Source organism: Gymnogyps californianus, chromosome 20 (assembly GCF_018139145.2).
Source record: "Gymnogyps californianus isolate 813 chromosome 20, ASM1813914v2, whole genome shotgun sequence".
NCBI lineage: Eukaryota > Metazoa > Chordata > Aves > Accipitriformes > Cathartidae > Gymnogyps > Gymnogyps californianus.
Genome location: NC_059490.1, coordinates 9,021,803 through 9,040,874, shown reverse-complemented (window position 1 = coordinate 9,040,874; position 19,072 = coordinate 9,021,803). Strand labels below are relative to the sequence as shown.

Below are 19,072 nucleotides of genomic sequence, written 5' to 3'. Positions count from 1 at the left end.
TATAAATGTGGCGTAAGTTAAAGTCTGCTTTGACATTGTCCTTCAGTGTTACAATGCAATCCAAATCAAATACTGAATGGTTTTAACTTGCAAGGACAATTGATGGCACTTCTAGGTAAAGAAAAGTTATATACATGCGTTTCCACCCACCTTTAGTGCAAATCGAAATGGGTTAACAGCTCCCTGGTCTGGTGCTATACTGCTCTCTGCAACGCAGACATTCCTCAGAGTTGCACATTTAAAAAGTGTACACAGGAAACTACCAGCGTGAGGACTGAGTGAATCCCGCTAGTACTCACAGTGAAGAGCTTACGAGCAAGTTTTGAGCAGCTTCAGACAAACAGCCTGGAGCCCGGTTCTCAAAACCAACGCCGTTGAAAAGAAAAAAAAAAATAAAAAAGAAATGTTGTCACTGCCTACCTCCTAGTTCTGCAAACACGGTTAACACGTAAACTGAAACTGATGCGGGTTGTGTTAACGCGGAAAAGGGATACTTCAGCTCTTTATTGGAAAGATTCGTTATACAAATTTCACCACCACTAAGATACACAATAAAAATACAAAACACAGGTCACAGACTGAATCTCAGTATCAACAGTTAATAAATACAATTAGATACTTTTATATTAGCCTAATATTTTTACATTGTCACCAGATAGACAATCAAAGTACGAGATACAGAACACTTAGATACCATTAGAGAGGGATTATTGCTTACGTTAGCAAGCAGCAAATAAGGGCACAGGATTTTGAACTGAAGAGAACTACTTCCTATCACCAGTGGCATTAAGAGAAAACACTGCATTTCACAAAGCACTGCTTTTTTGTCTAGTGTGTAGAATCAAGAGCAGCATATATCAGACCAATAACCACTACTTTTAATATTATAGAACTTTAAAGGACTTACCTTACAAATGGTTCCTATCTACTCTATAAATATGCATTTAGTGAAGAAATGAACACTTGCTACCTATACAATGTTTTTACCTGACCACACTGGAACTACGATGGTAGATTTTTTTTCTCCTAGCAAGATAAATGGTATGAGTCGCAGAATTATCGTTTATGAATCCACACCTAAAAAGCTAGATCCTTCCCAAAACAGCGCACGCGCAGCCCAGTGCTCTTCAACTGCTCCTGCAGACTGGGAAGAAGTTTTATCATCCGTAACGGGTTTTCATTCTAACGTACTCGCACGCAGAATTGCACTTGCACCACCTCTCTCTCCGAAGCACAACAGTCAGCTAGAAGATGGACTTTCAATGCGTCATTATTACTGTGAATAATTTAAAAGAAAGGCACCGCCGAGATGCCCCAGAGTTGCATATTTTACCGTTCCGTGGTTTCTCAAATTTCCTCGGTAAATCTGACTTGGAACATACGCTGCAGCTAAAGAGAACGTTGACAACAGCTAAGGCTTAATAAGATGACAGATAAGAGCCAATGATCCCGTAAGATTAAAAAAAAAAGTCTGAAAAAGATCAAAGGAATCTAAAGCCACACTCCAGCTCCTGGTTACTCACAAAGCCTTTTGCTATTCATCAGATTGCTTTTAAAATAGTGCATCAGAGATAGAAGCAGCGGAAATTGGCAGAATTCAAACCTTGCCGTCTCGTCATGTTGAATAATCTCCTGACTACTTAATATTAAAATACTTTGCAAATTCTAGCTAAATACTAATACTGTTATTAAATTGTTACTGCTAAAATGATATGAATTGTACAATAAATGCCTATGAAGACTTACTTTAGTCATACTCTTCCAAACGTCTTACTGTAACAAAGAATAGTAACAGGATGTGTATTTAGTGGAGCCGACGGGAATCGTCTGCTTACTTACGTCCCAATTAACCGCTCCCCTACGGGTTTAACATCACCTCGAGAGTAGGGAAGAGCTGGTGGGTGCTGTTTGTTTCCCAGTTTGATAAATAACGCTCTGCTTATGAAAATAAGGGCGACTGACGTTCCTCACTTTCCTTTCTGAGCCCAGCTTTAACCGAAGCAGAGCTCTGGCTTGTCAGTGAATTCTACCCTCTCCCCTAAAGCCCAAGCGCAGCCCCTGCTCATCCGCATCCGCGGCGTTTCCGTCCCCTTCGGATTGCTCCGGCAGCCCGGCATCCATTCCTACACATGCTGGAAAACACCAGATTGCAGCGGGAACGCTCCTCGTAGACACAACATCCTACCATCCTTCATGCTGCAACTTGATATTAAATTACGCCTTTGCCATCTAGAAATCATTACCGAAACCAAACAGCTCATCAAATCGCTCATTATCTCTCGCAAGCAGTTCTCGGGTTTGACTGGTTGAGTGACAGTAGTATTGTACTGAACATCTCCACAGACTGGGTTCTTTTAAGACCTGAGATGAAGTTACGGTGGAAAGAGGTTGGCTCACAGCATTAAGCACAATCATGTTCAATTAAAACTAATTGAGAACAGTTTCCTAAACTGACAAACGAGAAAAATGCCACTAAAAGCACCAGAAAGATACGAAATTCCCTACACTGCACCTCTAGCCATAGGAAATCATTTTTTTAAAAACTACAAAAAACAGTGTTCTTCATATTCCACGTTTTATGTTACATGAAAAAAAACAGGTACCTCAATCAGAGTCTGAGAACAGAGTAGCAGGAGCTTAGTTTGTCCATTCCTAAGTTACCTGGTAAAACCTTGTATGGCTTTTAGTCGTCTACCTGCAACAGTGGATGTAAGTTTCTAATTCGTCTTAATGCTCGCCTGAAATAAACAGAAAGCAGAACACAAAAAATCCCCCCCCACACCTTGACTTCTACGGAAACTTCCCCCCCCCCCTCAAAAAATGTGGCAGTTCTAAACCAGAATCTTTCTTTACATATTGCTCCACAGACATACCTCAGGCAGGTTCAGCTTTCTGTGGTGGTCAAGACCGTTCCCTAACCGTCTCTGTTCACCTGAACCACCTGCTCGGCTCTCACTGGTGAATGTGGCTAGATACTCGTGTGTGCGGGCGGGCGGGCGGCTGCGGCATTGCTCGGGGTGGCACCACCAGCAAACTTTATTGAGATTGAAACGACTACATTTGTTAATTCCTAGATCTATTTACACATGGTTTGAGCTTTGCGGGGGACTGGAGTACAGTTCTGAAATGCCCACCTTTTTTCGCTTTCTGATGATGCCGGTTTTATTTTGGGAATGTCTACTCTGGGAGTCTGACGGGGGAACACGAGGGAGATGGTTACATTTTACAGCATTGATGAAGGTATGAATCTGGTATACAATTACTTTGTTTCGCATCAAAAACACGCTCTCGCTGTAAGCGCTATGACTAGCCAGGCTCCACCACGGGGAGTGTCTTACCGACAACCTCCTGCTACCGCGGCCCCGGACGGGTAAGGACAGACTCGATCCTTCTCTATGGGAAGGCTCACGAGCCAAGAGCGGCGTGTGAAACTTTGGTTTGAGCCTGGCTCCTGGTCGCCTCTTCCCGGTACAGAGCCGGAAGTGAAAGAACGCAGCTCGTTTTCCCAAGGATTTGAACAGTTCATCTTCCAGCCCAAAGAAGATGGGGGATAAACCCTTCACCCTGTAGATGCTCTGCCCTGCAGCACCCAAACTAAGAGGAGCGTTGTACTCCCGGGGATCGCTCTGTCCACGGATCGATGACGCGGTGCGCTCTGGTGATTCGTTCTTCACTGCTAAGCCGTTGAACAAATTCGCACTCTTTGGTATGCCGGGACTAAACGCTTGAATTGGCGGCAGACATTTGGCACTCTGAGGTGAACTAGTTTCTGGTTTTGTCAGGTCTAAATAGCCTTGATCGTCAAACAGGTTAACGCTGGACCCTATGCTTAAGCTAGTTCTGTCGGTGAAGGAATCCACTCGTCCTTCATACCCTAGGTCTGCAGGTGCTGAGCACTGGTGCTGGGGCCACGGTCGTTTGCAGTCTCCGTGGTTTTCCTTATCTTCCCCGCCGTCTTCTTGCCCACCTTGAAAAGAGTTCTCTGTCCAGTCCGACTCCTCGCTAACATTGACTGCTGCGTTCATGTCCCTGAGAAATACCACAATGACAGTAATGTTGTCGCTGGAACCGGCATCCCGAGCAGATGCCACTAATTTATGTGCTACCATGCTGCTGTCGCCGTTATTCTCCTTTAGATGGTCAGCCACCACTTTGACTGCCTCATCGGGATTGACTGTGTCATAGAAGCCATCGCAGGCTAAAATGAGGTAGTCTTCAGAGCCATCTAGTACAGTGGAGGCAGAGTCTGCATCCCCACAGATATATGGCTTGTGCTCAGCATCCCCTGTGGAAAAACAACACACAGACACACGAGACCGTGGGTTTGCAGCCACAGCGCCTGGAAGCCCTTTTATTAACACAGCATGGAGCCAACGACTCTCGCCCCAAGTTAAAGCAATTGTTTGGAAATTATTCCCTCGAATCGTTGAGAAAAAAAACCAGAGGTTATCGCTCACAGATCTATCTTCAGCTGTATTTCAAATTTCGATCACTAGAAAATTAGAGTTTTAATTAAAAAGAAAAGCAAATCTGAAAAAGGAATTGAAGCCCACTCTTACCAATAGCTCTGGAGACTGACAGGCTCCCATTCACCCTCCAGGCTCCAAACCAGACCACACAGCCACCAAGTGCCTCAATGCGCTTCTTCTCATCCTAAACAGCAAGGCAACACGAGAGTTGTTTGGACAGAGCGTTTAGTACTGCCATCGCACCCTGAACACTGCAATAAATATTTGGTGTTTTCACAAACCCAGCATGGTAGAGGCTGCAGGCCCCAGCAGATGAGAACGAAGGATTTGCCCACAAATCCATACCAACTTCCAAACAAACCAGGGTAACGGGAACATAACGCTGCCGCTCCAAGAGACGCTGGCAAGGCGACACTCAGTGTCCCAGCATCCCACCTAAAGCTGATACCTGTCAGCTTCAGTGGCAAACACTGCCCGGGTGTATTTAAAACAGGCCGTTCTCACCTCTCGATCTGGTTTGTGGGGTTTCATCAGTTCCACAGCTTGGCCTTTCCTCACGAGCATAACCTGGGAGTCCCCAAGCCAAGCCACGTGCAGCATATTTCCTCGGATGAAAGTCACCACCCCGGTGGTTCCGCAACGCAGACTCTGGATAGGGTGAAAAAAAAAAAAAATGCCCTCAGTTTTAAATTAGCAATAAGAACCATTTCAAAGCCTTTTCTTGCTTAACTCAAGGACAGGACATGCTGATGTTCCAATACACAGCCTGTTCCCGGGGTGGAACAGGCAGTGCTTTCCTTACGGCTACGACTGTTCGGTAACAGCCCCTCAGAGCCAAGCTGGCTGAACCCAAGTGATCGATTTTGCCCTGTGACTTCCCTTGCCTTGGAATCGCGTTTCAGAAGCTGCACTCTGCTAGTGATCCGCTGCGCTACTGTTTTAGTCGACTTCCTGGGCCTGTTTCCTATCTGTTGATAGAAACGCGTGCATGTTAATGAACTTGGAGGGAGGTTAATTTGTAAGCATCTTGAGTTCCGTGCACTTAACTCAGCCCTTGCATAAGTTTAGGAGGCCTCGGAGTCAGTTACCCATTTATTCTTACTTTCTGGAGCTAAGAAAAACGTATGTTGTAGAGATGAAGAAAAAAAAAAACCCCACCCCAAGGACTAAACCTAGTTAGCATGTGAACATAAGAATAGCAGCAGCATCCTTCTAAATGAACCGGACGTTGTGAGAAGTGGAGGCTGACGTCTTTATGGAGCATGAAGAAGCCCACCAGCGGGCACCGGTGGTCCAGGCACCAGTGGTCCAGGCACCGGCTCTAAGGACTGTGCACGGGCAGCTCTGTGCTGACCCCGGCCTGTGCTCAGCCCAGCGCTTGGAGCACCCCTGCTAACAAAGACAGAATTTATAGATTAATACTTTCAGAGTCAAGCCCAGGTAACTCAATCACCTCTCTGGCTGCCTTCTGGACAAAGCGCTCATCGGTCACCCGGAACGCTCGGCACAGCGCTTCTGCCGGGTCATGCTGAAACATCTCCTGGTGGACCATGTTCACATGGAGATGGATGGAGGCATAGATGGCAGCATCCACTCCCCCGTGACCATCAAACACTGCAAAATAAGCTTGCTCTTCTTGGTCCTGTCAATGGAAACACATTGAGAAAACGACTGAGGAGAAAGCAAGGCAAACAGCCAATTGGATTGTCTTAAAACTTTTGAACTTGAGATTTGTGGTGTCCTCATTAAATTGCACTTAGAGGCAGAGTCTCCACTGGAAAAACAAACTACTCAGACCATCTCCACTTGCATCAATGGGAAATTTCCACCTTATTGCTGATGAATTCTACCTGCAAACTGCAAGAGATGCCCTGCAAGAATCACCCGTGTAGCTCTCTCAGTGCTACTTATGTCCCATTTGTTACAATTCAGTCGCTCAGCTCAAATAGAAAGTGCCATTCTCATCAAATTGTGCAGGAGTTTTTGTGACTGCAAAAACCACAGAGAGAGAAGGACATCCAATACAGTTTGCATGAAGTCTGCATCAAGACTGGAATCCACCAGGGATAAAATGCCAGTACAGTTAAAATGTGAAGCCAGCCAGCCTCTGCTTTGATTCTTCTTCTTTTTTTTTTTTTTTTAAATCTAATCCATATCACCTTAGATGCCTGTTTTTTAAAAAACTGTATGTACTCTCTCATCAGATAATTGTGATTACATTCACAAATCAAATACAGCAAAATCACTCATCTTCAAGTCAGTTTTCTCAGCTTCCCCTTATCTGTTCAAACAGAGAAACAATGCTGTACCAGGAGACAGCAACTCCTGTGCCTATTCATACATAACACACCAACCCACTGTCAGTGCCAATTCAGCCTTGACAGCCATCTCATGACTGGAATATTTGTACATTGTAATTTTTAAGTAATGGGCTCCAACACAAATTGAAGTAAGAAAGCTGACAATTGACAGGCAAAGGAAACATTTGCCTCTGTTTGCATTAATATCATTTAAAGGCAAGAATGTGGATGGGGCAGAAGATGGTTATTAAAGTGACGTAATAAAGAATCAATTATGCAGCAATCTGATCCTAAAGGTAAAATTCTTGCCACTTTCTTCTATTTGCCATTCCTCAGTGTGCAGTTTTATATCTGAAGGAAGAGCAAGCATGAGCATTTGACCGAGGGCCACATAAAGAAATTAATGGAGGGAAGTCTGGCCTCAGTTCCACCAAACTACTCATGTTGCTAGATTCTTGTGTCAACTGCACCCTGTTCTCCTATAAGTTTTATGTTTGGTTTTTGGTTTGTTTTTTGTTTGGGGTTTTTGTTTGGTTTTTTTTTTTTACTTCCTTTCCTTATTCTTGCTTTTGGCTTCTTCCCCTGCAAGAGAAAGGGTTGAAAAGCAGTACAGACCCACCCCGGCCGACAATCGGCTTCAGTGATGAACAGTAAGGTGAACCACTTCCTCGTTTCCGTTGGCAATCCTCTTCTACACCTGGGCATCTTCAGCCAAAGAGAGGCTCCTACCTTGATTTATCACATGGTACTACAACGCATCAGTCGCCACTCACAAAAGTAGGGCTGCTCTCTGCACAATGGCAGCTCAGTCCTGCAGCCACTGCGTGAATGGCTACATCAGGATGGGCCAGATACAAGCTTTGTTTAGTTAGATGACATTTCACCAGAAGCCTGTGAAAATTGCTCTTTTATTCTATATACCCTATGTAGAAACTGCATGTCATACTGCTGCTGTGGTTACAGAATATCAACTGAACTAACTTAAGACCAGGTTTGTCTCTTGACTGTTAATCCTCCTCAGGTCCATCACAGGTATGGCTTTCATTTTCACAGTATAAGACTGCCTAGTTTCCCCAAGAATGGAAACTGTATTTAGCATATGCATTTGTCTTCCGCCTGATCTCTTTTTACCTCAAGGTTGAAGAGCATGTTGAAGTCTGGGATGCAGACGTGCTTGTCTTCCATCTTCCTGCGCATATTCTTGATGGCATGGATGGATGTCTCGTAGTAGCGGTGGGGCTTCGGCTGGAGCGGAAAGTCTTTCACCCAGTTGCTGCAGATCTCATGCAGTTTGCTAAAAACTAAGCGGGCTAGCTTCACTGTCTCAATCTCTGGGGAAGGCAAAAACCACAAATGAAAGGCTAAGAGTGTTATTAAGTGAGAATTTTTTTCTTGCATACATTACAAAGATGAAACAAAACCATTTTAGCCAAGCAGTTGAAATGGATGTCAGCAGGGAAATTCTGGGCTCTGATCAACAAAGAGAGGAAGCCAAACTCGCCATAATCAGCATTCATCAGTAAGCAGCTCATTGTTTGTTTGTCTTTTTAACTTAAACATTCCCCCGTGCCTTTGGGGAACTCATTTGCAGCATCAGAAAAAATGAAAGCCAAGTACGTTTCCCTCAGCGTTTGGTCTCCTGTGTCGCTCTGCACAGGGTGCTGCAGCTGTGCCACGGCAGCTCGCATAGGGACTTTGTCATGGCAGATAGCATCACACACGAAAACCACAATCCATTACCATGACGTATTGGTTTTAGACCAAACTATCTATTCCAAACAATACACCTTACTGCAGAATTGAGGCAATACAGCGGTAAGTAATCTACAGAAATTAACAGCGTTACTTTAAGATGTTTTGGCAGTGTACACATTCAGTAGCGTACACATTCAGGTATCTTCTTAGTTTCATAACATTATTTCCAGATTCCTGACTAGACGGTGTGTCAAAGAAATCTGCATGAGCAAATGAGAAAACCATAAAGGTCTTAAATTTAAGAAAATGCTGAACTGTCACTCCTGAGAAATAGTAATTTTAAAATGGGAAAACTCGGGCACTTGACAATTGTTCTGAAATTCAGGGGACGAAACCAGGAAGTAAGCATCAGAGCTGAACACATCAAAATCTCTTTGCTCATGAGCATTCGCCAAAGCCAGAGATCTTCAAAGCTAAACAGCAGCAATCCATGAGTGTCGAGCATTCCTGGAGGAGGAATGGCTCAAATACAGGGAGTAGAGGGGAGAGTTACAGCATCTTTCAGTTCACAGAAATTCTGTGAAGAACCTAAAAGCAGCATTTACTAATTTCTGTACTAGGTCTACACAAGATGTGGGCTACAGTGATCAGGGGGCCAAGATCCTTAGGAGCAAGATATATTCCCAGCTCTGCCGCTTATGAGTTGGTTCAAGCTTGATCTGCAAGAGCAGCCATTAAGCTGGAAATAAGCTATATACAGAATCAAAAGAAGGACTCTTAGCTTCTTGATCACACAGCTTTAAAAACAAGTGGTGGGAATCAAATGACTGGGTCGTCCCACCACTGCCGTAGTAACGGGCACCAATTCCTTCACAACACCTATACTGCTCTCAGTGGTGCCACCAGAGATCTCTTTGCTGGGTAATATATTTAAAGAGGGAACACGTACAGCCTGACACGTCCAAATTATATTCTCCAGAAGCGAACCCCACAGACTTGCTCTTCCATTTCTTTCCACTGGGCATATATGAAGGGAAATGGTGTACGTTTCAATGTCACGTGGCTGTTCGGCTTCAGAGCGTCACTCTGAAGGAGGAAGGGAGTAAACCCATTGGCTGTGCTGAGATACTAAATACCCTTCCCCAGCAGGGAGTACGTGTAGCGTCAGCATCATCAATAATTGCTCTGGAGGTTAAAACAGGAGAAAGGCCCACAACAGTTAAACCACCCCCTCACAGCTGTAAATTACTCATCAATTGTTAATGTCGCAGCGCTGAGCCAGAGCTGACTCAGCTGTCATTGCGGTTGTGTCATGGAGAATTTCATTTCCCTCCTGCTGCTCCAAAATCCCCAGCGTTGGAAGTAGCGCTTAATTGTACCACAACTAGTGGGAAATCCAGCTCAGGCATTATTGTTCCCAAAGATGACTGACTCGGTTTAGGGCAAAATCAGGGTAGAAAGAATACCAGTAATCAGATTCTGCTTTTTAGTACCTAAATTTTAAGACCTTTCTTGAAAACGCGGACAGTGTGACAACAGAGATCAGTACCCAGGTTTGTTGACATGTCATCAAGCCAATGACCAAGGTTTTCCTGAATCTAAGAACTCCAGTTTCTGACTAGTCAATGACCGCTTTGTGTCTTGGCTATAGTAATCCTATCTCCTAGTGCCTGGAAAGACCAGGTAATGGGACTGTGATTTGCTTTGTGAAGTCTGCTGGGTATTTTAGATACCTCCACCATGTAACGCGGTCCTACTATCCAGCTTCCTTTGGTGGTTCCTTAACAATGCCGAACCCCTACGTGAATATCTTCCTCCACATAAAAGAAAACTAAACGTTCTTAACCTGACCTTTTAAAAAGGAAATCAAACATCTTTCAGTTCTCATGGAAGTTCTCTTGCTCCTCTCCAGTGCAAGTGGAAGAGAAGAATCAGTCATGGCCTACGACTCTTAGATTCTGTTCTTGATATCCAAAGACACATGGTCACCCCGAATATAACAGGCTCATATTCTTGCATTCCTACATTTGTGGACTCAAAACTGTTTTCCTTGTTTTAAGATTAGCATTCTTCTTTCCTGAAGCTTCTAATTGCCTTTCCACCAGCACACCAATAACTGCTTTTACCACTCCTAAGTATGCAACAGGATTTGTCACGTTGCAATTCTCGGAGTGAAACGTGTCACTAAGGAAATTTGGAATCATTTTTTTTCTTCTAGCAAATTCAAACTTGAGGCAAATCAGGTACATGTGTCCTTGTATTATACAGAGTAATAATCTTTCTGGGTTCCTATGAAAAACTGACGTAGAATTGGATAGCAAAACCAGCCAGCTAAATTCAGCTTGGTTTCACATTCTGCAGCAGTCCAAACATCATTAGGATAAACAGCGAACTCTGAGCACAAAACTTCAAGATGTAGAAATCCCATTTTCATCACCTGCTACAGGTCCCTTTGTTTTCTTTCAAAGCATGAAAGCGTCCCTGTATGGTTCCAGTTAGGGCATTCATCAGTCGCAGCTCTCTTCTAAGTAACTAGCCCAGGTTTCTCAAAGGACTCCTACTAAGACAGTTAGCTAGAATGGAGTTGCTGACCTTCTGCAACGAAATCTCCTTCAGTCCTGCATGAACCCCCCAGTTTTGTTATGGTTTTCTTAGCCAAACCTTGCATCACTTGAGCTAATGCTCTGTTTCGAAAATTATCATTCATGGTATATTATTTGAAATTGCAGTATTCATATGAAACCATTGCTTTACTATGGTCCAGAAGATGTTCTCTCTCTTCCTCTCCCCCTTTATCTTCACATTTTAACATTTTACATTGCATCTGTAAGGTATATTTTATTTTCAAGTACTTTCATTATGACAACTCACCTAAACATACTGCATCTGGAGTCATATTTTTAGTGCCTGCTATAGCCTGTACACATATCAATCTATGTTTGCATCTGTGTATTACAGATTTAGATATATTTAAATGGCAATTCCTGTAGGTGTGAGGGTTTTGTGGTGTTTTCTTCTTCTTTTTCTTTTTTTGTTGAACTCTTTAGGTACTCTGTGTGGAGGCTTAGTCAACATTTCCTTGGAGACTGTCAAATATTTATGCAAGTCTCAGAGATCTCAATTTGAAATTAATGAAGGCTGCTCAGCCAGAACAATGACAAATCTATTCCATTTACCTGCTCAGCAGGAGGAGGCAGCAATACCTACAAAAAGGGAACTCATAGCATGTTTTTCTGTTTCTCAGGTTTCCAAAGGCCTCTCAGAAATACAGCAGAACCTTCCTTTTTGAAGAGCCAGATTTATATATCCTACTGATCCCCAGAATCATTTACTTATTTTTTTAATCAAAAAAGGAGGGAATGGACAAAGTGGTTTGGTGACTGTATTTTCAAGATCAAATGACAGATTTCCTCTCAATACATGTGAGAAACATTGTTCTTCATTGTAATAGCACCCCAGAAAGTTTTTCAAGGTTATTTAGGTCAGCAGAATCCTGAAATGATTTAGGGTGCATGGCTTTGAGCTGGATGCTGCAAAAATCTTGTTAGCCAACACAGATAAATGGAAAAAAGGAAATTTTCCTTTTAAGCGTGAAATATCTTTATACTATCATTTGCTAAAACTATATAAAAAAATTAAAAGCCATAGTGAAAACTATACTGACTGAAATAATTCAGAATTAAATTCTCTCTTCCCACATATATTTGACTTTGCTCTAAGGATGAAGGAGGACAACTGGCACTTGCCAGCAAGCAGCAGGACCACATAGTCTAAAGTGCTTATAAAGAAATTCAGGGCCACCAGATACAGTCGTAAGAAGGCGCACTTAAAAGAAAGGAGTGATTTCCACCTGGTCTTAAGGAGCAAAAATTTGATAAACTACAAGTACAAATACAACCAGAGAAAGGCATTTAAAAATAGAGAAAGAATTCAATAGTAAAAGTTTAAACTAGACAAGATTCAAAGATGAGAAAGCTTTGACTAAGAAATTAGCCACTAGCTCTATCAGGAGTGGTGGTGAATTCTCCATTAATCTTTTTACATCAATATGGGATATTCCTTTACGAGAAATCTAGTCCAACTTTGTTTAGCTAGCTGGTAGAACAAACTAATTTGAGGGGAATCTAGTACCATTCAAGCGGTCAGACCAGATGGATCACCGAAGTCAATGCTGACTTTAAAAATCTATGAATTATCTGCAAAGTGTTCCAGTATACAGAATGGTGAAAAATCCACACCATGTAAAATTGTACATTATCACGTGCAGATGTACTTACGTATGATCCCATCTGCATTGTCCACGTGCTTTGGTAAGTAGTGTGCCGAAAGATCACTCTGAAGGACTTCATCTGAAGTTGCTCTAGCTAAAGCAGCAGCCAAAAATGAAGGGCAATTACTGGAAAAGAAAAAAAACAAAACACAAAAAGAAACCCACAAAAAGATATTTTCATCTGATTTAGCAAGGTAACTTGCAGTCAGGGAAATACATAACAATACTTTTCTATAAACAAACAGGAATTTGAACCAAGATTTGTAAGACTTCTGATTTTTCTTTGCTAGACAGCACCACAACCCTGCAGCAAGACCTCAAACTCACAATATGGATTTTAGTGACACTCTTATGTTCCCTGTTTCTTAAGTTTTAATGTTCCATTTTGTAACTTCTATTTAAATGCTTTTCAAATCTAGACTTGAACCCCCCTGCAGAGTCTGTCATGCAACCCTTGCTTAGCGTACATTTTTTACCTGTGCATTATACACTTTTACCTTAAGCCCCTTCTGTCCAGTTTCTCCTAAGAACTGGAGTCAGGAGTCCAAAGGATAAGCGAAGTCCTCAGATTTCAGAGTGTCTAAAACCTCACCAAGGGACACTGAAAGTTAAGGCAAACCCATAGGAGGTATGAAGTTGATGTGCATAAGGTTAAAAAGCTCCCTCATGAATGATCTCTATCAAGAGTAAAGTGGCTTTAACTCACTGTAGCTTAATTAAGCCTGATATCTCCCAAGGTTAATTAATCTATAGCAAGCCAAGGCCACTTTAATGTACATTCTCTCATTCAAGAGGAGTTTAATACCTCTTAATTTATGCATGACTTCGTATTTCCCATTGGTCTGCCTTAACTTCTCCAGGTGTCTCTTGCTGACACAGCCTGAAACTGCTAGTTTCCATAGTTATCATCGGGGTAACAATGTCCTCCCATAAGACACGTCTACCATTGCAGGACCGCACAGAGACATTCGAGCTAATTTCAGTCTCAGAAGCCGTCCATCAACAACAGAATTCCGCATCAGCTAGTCCAGGGAACAGGCAATAAGCACATATACTTCCTTAACCTGTTTCCTCTGCTTAGGCCTAGTAAGTCTGTTCACATGCTTTTAGCACGGTTGGAGAGGGGGCATTAGCCTAGAAGCATCAGTCCAACCAGATCCGGAGCAGAAAAACTTCTGCACAGGAAACTGGACTCATCAGACTTCGTTCTGGAGCCTGAGAAGCACGTGGTGACCATCACTTGCATTCCCATTTGGTTCACTGCCCAGGAAAGCCAACTGCCATCCTAAACTGGCCCACGTGCTGTAGCTTCAGCAGTGAAATCTGAATTCCAGAAAAAAAAAAAAAAAAAATCAGATTCACTACACTTGGGTTTTTTTGAAAAGCCATTTTACCATAAATTTTTCCAGATTCTTGATACCAAATGCTGCTACAAACAGTAAGATTATGTAAGAGATTTAGAAAATGTACACAAAATAAGTCCTCCAACCCTCATTATTTACTGTTCAACACATCTATAAATTATTTAAATACAAGATTAGCAATAAATAGCTTTGTCCAAGTGATACATTGTCATGAGACAAGCTCTGACCCTTGAAGTTACGCAGAAAGCCACTCGTACCACGTTACTGCGCCATCAGCAAGAGTATTTCCTAGAACTAGCGGCCGAGTATTCTGCTCACGCAGCACCTCCAAGCCTCAGCAACGTGCGCGCTAATGAAGCATGACTGCTGGAGGAAATCAGCTGTCTTAGGACTGGCTCTTCCCAGCACAACACAGGAACTCTGATCCTATTTACACACAGCAATGCCCGGTGGTAAAAGTAATCAGCAAGAGGAAAACACATCGGGACCTCCTTTACTTCTGGTGCGTGTAGAAGCTGATTTTCTATCTCGTCTTGTCCGCCTTTATTTAGCTCAAAAAGAGCAGGTTTTTCATTTCTATAATTAGCTCCAGTACTCCAGAGCGGTGATACTGGTTACTGTTCATGTTACCTGCAATTTCCATGTTACAACAAAAGTGAGAGATTGCGATGCCTGGGATAGAATAATTATGCCAGCAGTTAGCAACACTGCGAGGACAGCGTTCTGAAAAAATGCAGAGAAAGATTAAGGTTCAGCCTAAATAACGCACAGCAGAAGAATCCACGCTGAAAGCATTTACAAACACAAGCCAGACAGACCTCGCTTCGGGCACGAACGTAACAGGCTGTGCTAGCACCTGCGGGAATCTGAGCTTCTTTCCCAGCCCAAGGCTTACCCTCACCACCTTAGTGCTGAAACTTTTTAGGAAAACCAAACTCGTTTTGTGTCACTTATGAACAACCCCTCAGGAACATCCACTGATGGGCAAAGGGGAACCTGGTTAAGAACTGAGGCAACAACAATTGCTAAAATAGAGACTCAATAGGACCTAAACAGCAGAGGGAAAAATTCCCCCCGACACAAGGAACCTCTGCTCTGCCTGGGCTTGGAAGGTGGGAAAGCCACGTCTATGAAGACCCAGAGTCATGAACATTCATATCTGAAATTTTAGATATTATTTTAACCATAGTGACAGATTACAAAATTGAAAGGTGCATTTACAGCGTATGTAGCTGGTCAGAGTATTTCCTCAATCAGCTCCAAATGCTATTTACGTGTCCCTACAGCCAATGCTTGCAGTTTCACACAGGAGCTCTTTATCTAGCCAAAGAGTGCATTTCCATTACAATACTAAACCTACACAAAAAGCCGCTAAAGATGTTATTAGATAAATTAGAGGATTTTAAGTACATCCTTCCTGATTCTCTGGCAGCGTGGATGTTTTAGAACACCCACAGTTGCACTGCAGCAATCCTGGAATAACTCTGCTAAGGTAATAAATCAAGCCCAAAAGTGGGCCGTTTCCATCAATTAAGTTTGAGAAAAACAGTCTGAAGTGGACTTAACTCAGCCCACATATTATTATGTTACCAGCTTAACACACAACTCTGCTCCTTCCTGATAGCATTAAAGTGGTGAAGACTTTCCAAACATTTTCTCTGAGCTATTCCTCTGTGCTCTAGATCTAACGTAAGGTCTCCTACTAAAAAAAAAAAAAAAAAAAAAAAAAAAAGGCAAATTTAAAATTCTTATTGCATGGAAGTTCACCATTGTGGTTTGAGTGACTTATCAATTTTGACAGAAAAGGTAGAGAAAATAAATCAGCTGAAGGCTTTCCTTCTATGTCTGGCCACTCTTTGTCCTAATAGTAACAGCTGCCTGCCAAAGAATTAATTGCCCTTGACATTTGTTCATCACAAAGCTTCTTATGTAGCCGTTACAGGGCTATGCCATGTAAGCAGGGAAGTGAGCAGATGCAGACAGATGACTTCCTCTTCCTGATTAGCACAACTCAAAATTTACTTCTCTTACTTGGCTCCTGAGAGGACTTTAGTTGAATTACTTCTCCCCTGCAAGGAATAGCAGACTGCACTGGAGGTTTTTTTACTTTTAAAATAGATTAGATGTTGAAGTCAAGCTGCTATCAGGACACTTCATTATTGTTACACAAGACAAATGAAGAATCAGGTCTAGGATCTTTGTTTTTATCACAAAAGCGAACATTCAGGTGAGCACCTACAGCATCCCATAAAACAGCAAAGACCCACACTCAAATGATCAGACTTTGCCACGCTGGTAGCCCTCACCTGTCCTCACAACTTTTACGCAAAACAAGAAGTAGCAGACAGGATCCATGGGGACATGGGAGGTGCATTGCATCCTGCTGCTGGCGTAACTAAGGCTTACCTGTTGGCTGCTGAAAATAAATCCTTCTGCCACATTCTAGATGCTCAAATGTTATTAGTCATTAAGTTATGACAAATTGAAACTGAGAGGGCACGATCTTGTTTAGCAGAGAGCTGGGAGCTAGAACGCCTATGTCTATTCATAGCCATGCCACTAATTCAGCAACTGACCTTGGACAAGTCACTTCGCCACTCAGACCTTCGATTCCTTACCTACAATCAAGGGATGCAAATGTCATTACCTGTGGGAGAGGAGGAGAAGGAAGAAGGCTATAGAAGGCTTCATTCAGTGTTTGTAAAATACTTTGAGGTTTCTAGATAAGAGCACAACTGAAGGGAAAAATATCAAGATGATAGTGGGAGATATTTTCAATCTATGCAAGATTTATGGAGCTTTCATACTTTTTTCTCGCTCCATAATCCCTGTTCTCATATGCTGCCAGAAGCGCTAAGTGGAATACACGGGCAAACAGCAGCTCTAGACAGGCAGGTTTAGTCTGATGCAGGCAGCTAACTCACAGTCATAAACAACTGCACAACGTAAACACATTTTTAGAAAAGTTGATGCATCTCAAAAGGGGAAAACCATGAAAGACAGACATCAAGTTCTTAAAACTCGGTAATGCTGGTGTTCCTGGAGCATTAGCACTGCTGATGGGAAAATGATGCTACAGGCACATTACTGCCCCTGACCAAAATACACAATCGAGTGCCACCAGTGCTGAAAATACTTAACGCTGTCATGGTCTGATGTAACTGATGATGCATCACTAACCCAAACAAAGCAGGAAAAATGGACCGAAACGTACTGGTGCCTTTCAAAGGCCAAAATGGTCAGTAAATCACAAAACATACAGTGTTCCTATTACCTCAAGAGTCCCCTGACACTACAGAACAGCAATGAATGAAACATGATTTAAATGGAAATGCTATTCAATCTGCTGAAACACAAAACCAATCCACAGGCAAACAGTATAAAACATCTTATATAGTTTTGCACAACAATCCAAGACCAAGAACATGACCTGAAGAGAACCAAGGATAGCACATTCCCATAAGGCCTATAACTTACTGTGTTAGTAAAAGACTTTGTAGGGATGACAAGCTAACTGCACCCTTTCCAAGAGACATTACACTAGGGATGCAGTTTGGTAAACACTCCTGTGTTAGCGTGGCCTGGTGCAAGTTCTTGTTAGAAAGCAAGTTTTGCAAGATTCAGTTTAAGAAAAACCTCATTTGTCCCCAGCCTGTATTTACAAAACACTCCAAAGTCTCATGAGACTTCTTCCAGATGGAGCTTCTGATACAGCCTGGAAGCTCTTTGAAGAAGCCTTTAAAGTCTTTATTACTGAAAGTTCCCATGCTGTGAACTGCAGCAGTAATGAGCGGAGAAATTCTTGGGAAGATGCTTTGGCTGTTTATCCAGCCCTCCCTTCAGCCACCTCCTGTTTCAGTAGCCATCCAGAAAGACAGGGTACCAACTGAGGGGCTTCTGTTTGTCTCCTAAGTCCTGTAAGTCAGACAGGACTCAGAGAAGGACTCAGAGAGGAATATTCTGTTAAGCAGTCCTTAGACCCCAAAATGATTAGGGATGTATCTTCTAATGATGCCAAGCAAATGCTATTTCCAGCTCCTCTCTCTGCAGGTTCTCCTCTCCTTACTCACAAAGCATCGCTCTCTCCTGCAAGCTCACCGCTCTGCTCTGACCTGTGCCGTTCTGCTGCTTTGCACAGCTGGTGAAAGTTTTGATGCTTATTTAAAGCCTGGTCACGGTGGACAAATGGAGTATGGTTTTTTTCCTAACACATGGTGAAACCCTGCACTAGATTTTAGCTGCTGCAGTGAGTTACTAAAAAAACCAGCACATACACAAAAAAAGAAACAAACAGAAAAAACAATGCACCTTTTAAAAGATTGCATAACCAAAGCTCCTTGAGAAGTCATTTGAGCTGGCAGTGTTGAGACCGTAAAGATGCTTGATAAATCTGTTTGAAGGAGCTGAAAATGTGCTACACAAGGAAGCTGCTATCTATAGGCTTCACAGAGACAGCTGCCTGGTCACATTCAAAATTATTCTGTCCTTGTGGTGACAGTTGTAAGCAACAGAAATATAATACGCAACCATTACAAAAATACACTTTTTCTGATGTGTTTACCATGCCCATATTCTATACAGGCACTGCGGTGGTACCTCTTTTTTACCAAATATTTAACCTTTTGCATTGTGCTCACTGCCGTGTTCTAGAGAGTATGATCAAGTTTATATATACATTTTCCTGCAGTTAAGTCTATCTTAACTGGACATTAAAAAAAACAAACAAACAAAAACAACAGAGGTGCACTGCTTATCAGATAACATCTTCAACAGCTGGATTAAGATGCTTCAACATACCAATCAGACTTTCAGTATTTATTACTGTATTTATTTTGTAATAGCTGTATCTTACTTGTCAAAGCGTTTATGGAGGCTATGGTCTCAGAAATGTCCTAAAGACTCCACAGATAAATATAGTGAATGAGAATAAAATTGCTTTTATAGGAACAATAATTTCCCTTTGCAAGTTCTTAT

At 42.4% G+C, this 19,072-nt stretch overlaps 1 protein-coding gene across 1 annotated transcript in view; it reads right to left on the bottom strand.

Moving 5' to 3' along the window:
* Positions 1–3,161: 3,161 nt before the first annotated feature.
* The window catches only part of PPM1E (protein phosphatase, Mg2+/Mn2+ dependent 1E), a 66,151-nt gene continuing 50,240 nt past the window's right edge, over positions 3,162–19,072 (bottom strand). Inside the window, 7 exon segments of the mRNA XM_050908954.1 lie at positions 3,162–3,269; positions 3,272–4,285; positions 4,560–4,653; positions 4,974–5,117; positions 5,923–6,111; positions 7,901–8,100; positions 12,742–12,860. Coding sequence (XP_050764911.1) covers positions 3,217–3,269; positions 3,272–4,285; positions 4,560–4,653; positions 4,974–5,117; positions 5,923–6,111; positions 7,901–8,100; positions 12,742–12,860 — 1,813 coding nt within the window. The 3' untranslated portion in view covers positions 3,162–3,216.